The sequence below is a fragment of the Gavialis gangeticus genome, unplaced genomic scaffold (assembly GCF_001723915.1).
Source record: "Gavialis gangeticus isolate Ggan-Ray unplaced genomic scaffold, GavGan_comp1, whole genome shotgun sequence".
Taxonomy (NCBI): Eukaryota; Metazoa; Chordata; order Crocodylia; family Gavialidae; genus Gavialis; species Gavialis gangeticus.
The window spans coordinates 99,155,958-99,166,362 of record NW_017729031.1 but is presented as its reverse complement, the minus strand read 5'-3'; the positions used below and the strand labels follow the sequence as shown (position 1 = coordinate 99,166,362).

The 10,405-nt window shown below is 42.6% G+C and overlaps 1 protein-coding gene across 1 annotated transcript in view; it reads left to right on the top strand.

Annotated features, from left to right (window-relative positions):
* Positions 1–17: 17 nt before the first annotated feature.
* The window catches only part of UNC80 (unc-80 homolog, NALCN activator), a 230,274-nt gene continuing 219,886 nt past the window's right edge, over positions 18–10,405 (top strand). Inside the window, exons 1-2 of the mRNA XM_019523430.1 lie at positions 18–139; positions 1,661–1,709. Of these exons, the coding sequence (XP_019378975.1) occupies positions 48–139; positions 1,661–1,709 (141 nt within the window). The 5' untranslated portion in view covers positions 18–47. The remainder of the gene's footprint in view (positions 140–1,660; positions 1,710–10,405) is intronic.

Here is a 10,405-nt window from a genome sequence, read left to right as displayed (position 1 = left end):
CCGTGGGGGCGCTCCCGGGCGGGCGGGCAGGGGACGCCGGCCCCGCCATGGTGAAGAGGAAGAGCTCGGAGGGGCCGGAGCAGGAGAGCGGCCGCGGCGTCCCCCTGCCCATCCAGACCTTCCTGTGGAGGCAGACCAGGTCAGCGCCCCCGCGCCCGGCCCGCGCGCGCGTGCAAATGTGAATGTGTGTGTGTGTGTCTGTGTGCATGTGTGTATGTGTATATGTGTGTATCTGTGCACATGTGTATATGTGTGTGTGTCTGTGTATCTGTGTGCATGTGCATATGTGTGCATGTGTCTCTGTGTGTGCATATATGTATCTGTGTCTCTCTGCATGTGAGCTTGTGTCTGTGTGTGTATGTGTGTGTCTGTGTGCATATGTGCATATATGTGCCTGTGCATATATGTGTGAATCTGTGTGTATATGTATGTATGTCTCTCTGTGCATGTGAGTGTATGTGTGTCTGTGTCTACATATATATAGCTGTGTATGTGTGTGTGCGCCTGTGTATGTATATGTGTGTGTGTATGTACATATGTATGTGTGTGCGTATACCACAGGTGTCCACTGCCCAGGCCCCATCTCTGCCATGTTGCTTTGCCTTCAAGGCCAAGCACATGCAGGAGCATCCCAGGCACAGAGCCTCTGAGGGCCCTCCAGCCCCCCCCGGGCACTGGGGCTGTGGCTCCCAGCTGGCTTCATACTAGCTGGCTCCTTTCTGTCAAGATGATTACCAGCAGGTTGAACAGGTCAGAAGGAAAATGGAGACATCACACTCTCCCTGCTTTCCTTTGGATTGAGGACTACTGATGTCGAAGGGCAGGCTGTGTGTTGCTTTTCTCTTGTTTTTAACTTGACCATGTTGGCTGTATTTATGCAGTTGCTATTCCCACCATCCCCCTTGCCCTAGTTCTGGACTGGCAGTGCCTTAGTGAGTAGAACTGAGCGCTTTCTTTTGGGTTGGTCCTTGTGGGGAAGAGGGTTGGTTTTAAATCTGAAGTCCCAGTCTTAGGCATTGAGCAGATTTCTCAGTGGTATCTGAGCAAACCCTGTGCTGTGATGAGCTCAGTAGTCTGTCCTAACAATTTGGCTTAAAAAGTATAGGTTTGGAGGAGATAGGTGTGGAAATCTTATAGCTAAAACCAGAGGGACTGGATGCCTGAAAGCCAGGTAAGAATATGAAGTCTTCTTTCACAGCCCTGAATATACCACTTACCAAAAGAAATGGGTCCTTAAAGCAAGATGCTGGCAAGACACAGCTAAGCATCTCCACTCCCATTATGTTTAGTAGATTTGGCTTCTTTTTAAATAAACCTTTGTGTAAAGACCATAGAAAGTGTATTCTGAGTTTAAATGGGTGAAAAATTTATCATTAGTAGAATTTTTCCTCCATGTGTATGTAAGTGCTCTGGTAGCATATGGACAACTCTTTGTTTGGTTTGCATTTACAAAATTCTTTGCTGAAAAAGATAACGTTATTCTTTATGGGGCTTTCAATAGGTACCTGAAGTTTTTCCCAGTTTCATTTCTTTTCTTTGGATGAGTTTCTTTACCCACTTAAGTAACAGTGACAATAACTAAACAAAAATAACTAAACCAAAAATATCTTCAATATAGTCCTTAATATTGGTTATTCTTAACATTTTTTTTTTCTTTTAGTGCATTTTTGAGGCCTAAATTGGGGAAACAATATGAAGCTTCCTGTGTGGTATGTAGATTTTTCTCCTCCCTCTTTCCCCATCTCACCCACATGAGAAATAACTTCATGTAGCTTTGAGTATGGAAACCTGATAAAGTTGAACTAAATGAGTCAAACTTGTATGTTGTGTAACTCAACTTATGTCAATAAAAGTAGTTGTCAAAAATGGAAAAGTATAAGGGCTACTCCCTTCCCCCCACAAAAGAAAGATTCAAGTGGACACAATCCCAAAGGCAGTTAAAGTATATTATATATAATATTTTAGAGAGAGAGAGAGAGGGAGACAGAAAGAGACAGAGAGAGTAGTTGAGAGATTTATCATGGGCAAAAATCTTAGAATCAAGGCACTTCTTGAATTTCAGTCCCTTAGTTACTTGTGCACGTTTAAGTTCTGAAATTATTAATTCTAGTAATTTTAATGGAACACACAAATTGGTAAGTACACATAAAAATATTAGCAAGCTTAGAGCCTTAAACCATATTTCTCTATTCTAAACTAAATTTAGCAAATCAGAAAGTGGATTATATTATTAGTAGCAATAACATAAAACAGTTGTCATACAGATAGTTAACGCTTAGAAATACATTCTTCTTTTAAAGACTTCTGGAATATATGATTCTAGGTTAATAAACATTTACGAAGGTCCAATTGAAGAAGTAATATGATATTTCTTGAGGTGCTCAATGTGAGAGGAGGTGAGTAAAGCAGTTTGACATGGTAGGTCTGCAAGATGGAATCATAACCACCAAGGTATTGTAATTAACTACATCATTAACAGCTCCCCGCTAGATAGGGAGGGAAATGGTAGAGAGCTGTTTGCTCAGCAGCCTAATGAATGTAGGGACTCAATAATTTGCATTAGTCTTACTTTGGCACCTTCAGTCTCTTAACTCCACAGTCTCTTTTACGAAGTTCCCATGTAAGCTGTCTTTACAATGCACAGGGAAATACAGATGCACACCTATGTGGTTTCTCAGTGACTCATTCACCAAATGCTAGTGAAAATCAGTGTGTTGCTTAGGTGTTGAGGCCAACCACATTTGTGTGTCCACCACATATACGTATTTAAGCCCTTCACAATTATATATTGGTACCCTGAATGCTGAAGAGGTCCCTTGAAAAATTTCAGTAAGTCAAATATGGCCTTTGGGGGAAGTTGTTTCTATTCTTTGTTTGCAAAAAAAAAAAAAAAAAGACAGTTATTCAGGACACCTCTACCTGCCAAGGGAACCTGGCATTTCAAAGGCTCAGTAATTTATCGTGTGGAAAGTGTCCTTCAGCATATAAGAAAACATTTTTCATTTATAACTCATAAATTATCATGGGAGAACAAGTGTTCTCCAAATTGGCAATGATGATGGGTCAAATCTTTCTTCCTCCAGATTGGAATGGCGTGATGTTAAATTATGATCTGAAATTTGCAAAGGTGAGACTTAATTGTGAGCAGTCAAGGGGAGACTGCAGGGCGCTATCTGTTGAATCAGACTGCTAATTCCACTGGTCAGCCTCCTACTTTTCGCAAAGGAAGATGAACCATGATCTGTATCAATAACACAACTATCCTTTTATATCATCCTGCATATAGGGTATGAAATATGTCTGGATTTTGACAGGTAATCAGCTCATGCTATGAAGCGTAAGATAGAATTACCTGATACCGTTGTATCAGTTGGCATAGCTACACAATATGTCTTGGCTATTATAATATGATCTATGTCTTTTTAATATTTTGGCTACAACATTTGATTCATTGACCAGCTCAGCAGGCAGTAAATTTCACTGGTTGACTGTGCATGCAGCATGCAGCATACATCATGTAAAGAAGTATCTTCTTTTTCTTGGTTCTAAATTCACTATTTTTATTTCTGTCATTTGTTTCCATACTATGGAATAAGATTTAAAGGGAACTGAAGATTTAAACTGAACCATCAGTTCTCATTATACCCTTTCATAATTTTTAATACTGAAGTTTTCCAAAGATTGAATTCTGTATTTTTAGCAACTCCTATTGTCCTATTGATCCTAGTGGGCCAACTTATATGAATGTTGGCATGCACATGTTGGCCTTTAACTCTTACCAGGTTAAGTAAATCTCTTTTCTTTTTACTTTGTCACTCTTTGTGCCGGTCCCTCTGTACCACAAACTAGGATTTTTTTTCCACCTTCTCCCTGAAACTATTTCATCTTCACTGTAAACCTTTCTTAAAGTGAATTCAGTGAAACTAAAATTATTACTGTAGACAAAGCTGAAATTTTCTCTCGCTCTTTGTATAGTGTATACTATGTATATGCATAAGTGCATAATTCTCTTAAATGCATAACACAACGCCATGCTTGATTTATTGCCTCTTGCTTATCTGAGCTTCTTGCTTGCATTGTAATAAATTTGGGTTATCTGCATATCAGTTAAATGCATAATCCACATAACTGCATACCTCATTGTATCCTATGTAACTTAGGGTGTAGGTAGAAGTGCAGCTCTCTGCTGCAACTGAGAACACTTTGCAGAAAGCTTCTGAGTTACAACAATACCCTGGACCAAGCAGAGCTTCACTGTTGGTTCCAGGGGAGGGGAATCTAGCTGCTGGCTACCAGCCTACAGCTGGTTTCCCCTAGCAATGTTCCCTCCTCCAACCCAGCTTGTCCTTGTTTCAGAATGAGAGGAGGGAAAGGGAAAAGAAAGACCGTGTTTTAGGGGTTCCCCAGCCAGCATAGGAGGGTTGGGTGGGTAAACTGGAGCCCCTCCCACCCCCTAATCCTCCAGCAGGAGCTGGAAAAAACCCAGACCGAGCTCCCTCCACTCCCTTTGCCCCCTCCCATTCTGAAAGCAGTGACAGGCGGGCAGGCAGACAGAAGTTACAGAAGAGGCTTTATTTTGAAACCTCTTCATCTGACCCTTCATGCAATGAGGGTTCAGATTTTCACTCAATCAGCCATGCACTTGAAGCTGTCTGCAGCCATGCACTTGGGTTTGGTCACAGCTACAGTCCGCTTTCTATGGCCAGACCGGTTGAAAATTGTCACTTCTGTCTGCACCATTAATTTTATCCTGTTTAAATGTTCTAGAAAGTTAAAGGGAGGCAGCTGTCAAAGGGTTGCTCTTAGAAGCCTTGAAAATGAGGGAAGCTAGCCAGTTTTGGTGTTGCTAATATCACAGCACTCACTGTACTATGAGTGTACTTTAATGAGCAGTGCTTATATTTTTCAGTCCTGAAGTTTTACATTTACATGGAGTGTGCTGTAGCTTCCTTTTAAAAAAATTGTTGCACACTAGATAGGCAACCTCTGGGCTCATTTGTACCTAATTCTCTCTCCTAAAAGTTCACAACTTAGCAGTGTATAGGCATAACTTAACCTTTTTAAACTATCTTTCTTTTTTTTCCCCTCTTTGAACCTATTTCATACTCAACTGTGCTACATTTTATTTCTATGGTACCATTTCATTTTTTACTGTATTTTAAATGGATCTGCATTCTTTTTATGGCCCTAGCTATAATTCTGAGTTAAAAAAAGGTTCTGTCATCATTATTTGATTGTCACTTTCTTCCTCCAGTTCATTAACTTCCACTAGTATCTCTTCTTCCATCTGAGGAATTGACTTATATTTACCCTTAATTTTGTACCTATTCATAATCAAATTTTTCCCAACTAGCCTCCAAACACACTTGCCTTTCTAGTGTTAGGCATAATGAAGACCAAGCATTAATGAATACTTTTTATTCTGCTTTCCTATCCAAGGATCATAGTGTCTTATTAAAACACAAATGTTCCTTTAAGCAACTGAAATCCCTCTTTAAAATAAATAGAGAAATGGAGTTAAAGGCAAGTTTAGTGGCTTTTCTATAATCTCTTGAAACCTGAGAAAGGGATTTACACTTGTGGAATAGCATGGGTTTGCTGCTAAAGAAGAATCTGACAGAGTTCAACATATGGTAAAAACCCCATGACTTGCAGATGTGTGTTGCAAGTCGTGTTCAGCACAGAATAGGTACCTAGTAGCCTTAGTTGGATGAAATGTATGAGTGGGTTAAGAATGCGACATCCAGTGCTAGTGGAAGTGATGCAAAAATAATCTTAGGTCGATTAGGTAGACCTTAGATAGGAACTACATAGAGGTCATACATTCCTAAAAGAGCATGTTCAGGGACAAGAGGAGTATATCATTCCAAGAACAGTTGCACTCATCCAAACCCCATGTAAGTAGTGCTTAGTCTCTTCAGGTGAGTGCGGGTACTTTGCCATGTTCACATGCCTGTGAAGTCTCAGTCAGTTCTACCTTGTCCTCCTATGCTTACTACTCCTTCCAGGATGCTGGAGGCTTCCTCAGGGGCCACTGCCCTTGGGGGAAGGCTCCAGCTCATGTAAAGTCCTTGGAGAGAAGAGTATTGTCTTCAAAGTTCTGTGTGTGCAATGATGGGGAAGTGGGTGATTATTAATCTACCTCTATCTTCCAGTGTGGTTGGGAGCAGGTAAATATCCACAGATCTGAGAAACTCAGGCCTGAAAGTTCATGTAATTTGAGCAAGGTTGTGCAGGAAGCCTATGGCAGGGCCAGGCACAGAAGTTCCCGTATCATCCTGTCTTTGATCATAATAAATTACTAGCCTTCCTCAGATAGCACGTCACCTTCTGGACCAAAGAGATAGATGACCTCTAAAAAGAAGGGCCTATGGGACTGCGAAATACTTCAGAAGGAAGTAATCAAGAGCTCAGAAGCTCGCTAGGGAACAGGGTGAAAAGAGAACACCAGTAGTGCGAATAAAGCCAGAATAGGCTGGGTGCTGTTCTCAGCTCATAACAGATGGAGTCAACAGGATGAAAGGAAGAATCATGGTGTAAGTGACCCCAAGGGAACTGAGCATGCAGGCAACAGGAACAGGCATACAAGCATGGTATAGCTGGTGGTTTGCAATCAGTTTAGCAAAAGCATGACATCAACTTTCAGCACTGCTTACCAGACTGCCATTTTTGCAGATGTTCCTCTCCCCTTTTTAATAGATACATAGTACCATCACTGAGACACTGCTTGGCTTGCTGATAATCACTGTTTGGTTCTTTCCTTCCCCCAGCCCCTCACCAATCTATCCCATCCACATTTGTAGCACCCCAGCATTCCTTTTCTATTTTACATTCCAGGTCTGTCTTCTGACTGAAGTATTCTGTTCAATTCCTGCTTAATTTAATAGCAGTTACTCATTTTCTGCTGGGTGAAAATTGCTTCATACATCTTAATGTTTCCCCCCCAGGATTTACCTTTGAAAAAATAATGTAAACGGAGCCACCCCAGCCCAAATGTGCTATAATCTGAGAGCAGAATCTGATCCCAAACACTGTCTTTCTGGTAGAATATTGGTTAAACTTCCTGGAGGCTCCCTCTGTCTTAAAGTGCAGGGCAGGCCTTCCAGAGGCTGGTTATGCTATTGTATATCATTGCTGGGGGAGGGGAGGATAGTACTCTAAAGCAGGGATAAGCAACCCCTGGCACACGTGCCAATTAGGACATTTTCCATGGCATGCCAGGAGGTGTGCTGAGGAAAATGTTTAAAAAGAAAAAAAAAATTATGTTGCTGTTTCGGGCTCTCTGAAGGGGGAGGGGGGGGCACACACCTGATTTTGCAGGTTCCCCTATGTGGCTCCTCCCCTCCCCACTCCACTGCCCACTGCTCCCTCCTGATCAGTGGGGAAGCAAAAAACACGGTTTTAAATATGGTGCCATTTTTGCCTCCTGGCCAATCAGCAACACACAGCAGGGATGCCATGGCCCCTTGGCCAATTAGTGGTGAGCAGCAAAAATGGTGTCATATTTAAGACTGTGATTTTTGCCTTCCTGCTGATCAGGAGTGAGTGGCCAGCTGTGGGGATGGGTGCACAGGGGAAGCTTCAAGATTAAAGGAGCTACTGTGCAACCTACCCCTGCCGTGAATTTGGTAGGTCCCAAATCAGAGGTGACTCCTAGGGGAGAACATGGGGGGGGGGGCATGTGCCCCTCCTCCCCATGATTTCTGCCAAGGCCACTGGCAGGGGCCCTAGTGGCTTGCACCATACTGCTGACTAGGTCTGAGCTGGAGCTGGGGCTGCAGCAAGCGGCCTAAATACCCAGCCACCATGCCGCACAGCAAGCCTCCCCCAGCATTCCCTCTGGTGCTGCCTCTGTTCCCATCCACCTGCCTACATTGTTGCGGGGGTCAGGGAGGCGAGGAGAAGGGACGCTAGCAGCAGTGGCAGCAGCCACTTCCTCGTGGGCCCACGGCCAGCACTGCTTGCCTACATTGTTGGGATGGGGGGCAGTGGGCAGGCTCTGGCAGCCTGTCCTTGTAGTTTCTTCATCCTCTTTCCTTTCCCCCCCTTTCTCTTTTTCCTTTTCCCCGCTCCCCTTTTTTTCTCTCCCTCCCTGTCCTCTTTTTTCTCTCTCTCTGTCTCATCACAGCATGCTTAACCTAAAAAAGATACACAACATCAAAGGTAGTATATGAAGTTTTATTTATTGTCATCAGGTTTAGAATTTAGAAAAACTGGTATTACTGTAAAAAAGCAACATTTATGATTATTAACTATAGTAATATGCAGTGCATCCTGCCATGTATCCCCACCCTCCCCACCCCAGTTTTGTTTTTTTTGGCATTCTAGCACCTTACAAGGTAGACATTGCAGGTTTTTTGGCACTCCAGCCAAAAACATTGCCTAACCCTGCTCTAAAGCAAGGGTCAGCAGCCTTTTGTCAGAGTTGGTCAAAGCTTGTGACCCACCCAGCCATCACTGCAGGCTGGAAGTTTCTGCTCCCCACCCCCATCCCCATCCCCATCCCTCCCCCTCCCACTCCTCAAAGTAGCCAACTGCCAGATTCCCAACCCTTCCACAGCAAGGATAAAGTCAGATACTGCAGAACACCAGGCCCCGCAGCAGAGGGGAATGCTTCAGAGGGGATACAGTATGGTGCAACTCTGACACCTATTCCCATGTTGGATCAGATCATAGGTTGCCAGTTCCTGCTCTAAAGGTATGGACAAGCATACGTTTGTAGGCATGTTAATAAAGTAAGGGAAACTTGCTTGGGAGCAGTCAGCAGCTGTGACTGCTACTTCTTCATGAGCTTGTAGTGAGCTAATTGAACAAAATACCCTGATGTTTAGCTTGTATGAAGCAGGGTTAAAGTTGGAGTGGTTTTGTAACACTTATATGGGGACAGAATCATGCACCCCCACCAGTTGCATAGTAACAGCTTGTATCAACATTCTTTGATAGTGATACAATTAGTACATCATTCAAGTGTGGGCCCAGTTCTGCCTTGCAAGTCAGTGGCTTTTCACAGATTCATAGATATTTGGGTTGGAAGGGACCTCAGTAGGTCATCGAGGTCCCTTCCAAGGCTTTGTATAGTACTGACTAATCTAATAGCCAGTTTAGTCTAAAAGAATCCCTTTAACATGGGAAAATCCTCCAATAAGTCTACACCACATACCTACCGGCAAGGGGGACCTGGCCTGGCTTCCTTTTAGCTCAGCTTGTTCCCAGCTTACTCACAGGAAGGTAACATAAATTAGTGCAGTCTTAATGCTACTCCAGTATAACAAATCTGACAACCTTTCCAGAACTCTGACACTGCAAAAACTGGGAAACATAAAGACTATTTCAAAGTTAGTATTGCATATTCCTGTTCTCCTCTTTGAACTGTATGGAGTGCTCAGAAATGGGACCATAGTTTGAAGACAGGCAGTTAGAGATGTATGTGGTCTCTAACATCATTGAGGTCTATGAACAATGAGGCTTTGAACTGGATACAATATCAAAGGAGGAGCTGGTTGGTCCCTTATGTAGAGTAACAGTATTTTCTCACTCTCATCCATTAAAAAAGAAGAGCTACCCCCTTTCCTTTTTAGAGTTTTTGGACTGTGATATTTTACCCAGGAATGTGGGCCTTTATTATTTTCTTCCTTCTTTGGACGTCATCAAATAATGAAGATAAATGTCTTGTTTATTCTAGGTCATACACAGAAAGATGTATGTCTGGGTCATCCCTTTCCACTGTATGACTTCACACATTTGTTTTGGCCAGATTATACAACCCTAACTCATACTGAGAGGTACTTTTCTTCTTGAATAGGCCCATTGATTTCAAGAAAGTAAGTGGCAGCATCAGTTAACATTCTCTGTGAATAAGAGAGGCAGAATCTTGTCTTCAGTGGGCAGCTGTCAGAGGAAATGAGTAGACTGTATTTTGGGCCATTGTAATCTGTCACTCCAAACTAGTTCAGAGCAGGAAATACCTTTTTCCTTCCTCATATCATCCTATAAAAGTAAATGGACTTTAGTACATTCTAGGGCCTGAATGAAGTTACTGAAAGAACTCTGAGTCCCTGCAAGTTTTCCCTAATTCTTTCATGCTCTAATTTTGAAGACCCAGTGTTAATACCTTATCTCTCTGTTCTGTCTCTGGGGCCATTCCTGTATCCTGTTTGCAACCTTTGCTGCTTTGGTTGCCCTAGACTTCATCCATCCCATTATGTAATGTGCTTTCACTTGAATGGAAGCTGTTAAAATTGTAACAACTTTCTATTTTTCCCAGTCAAGGTGATATGTGACTCTGCCCTGACACCTTAGTGCTGACTTCAAATACACTGAATCATTCAAAGAATTAGGAATTTTGTAACCTCGACCTGAATTATTTCGTAAGAGGTACATATATTTCCAAACTGTCAGAGGTAGT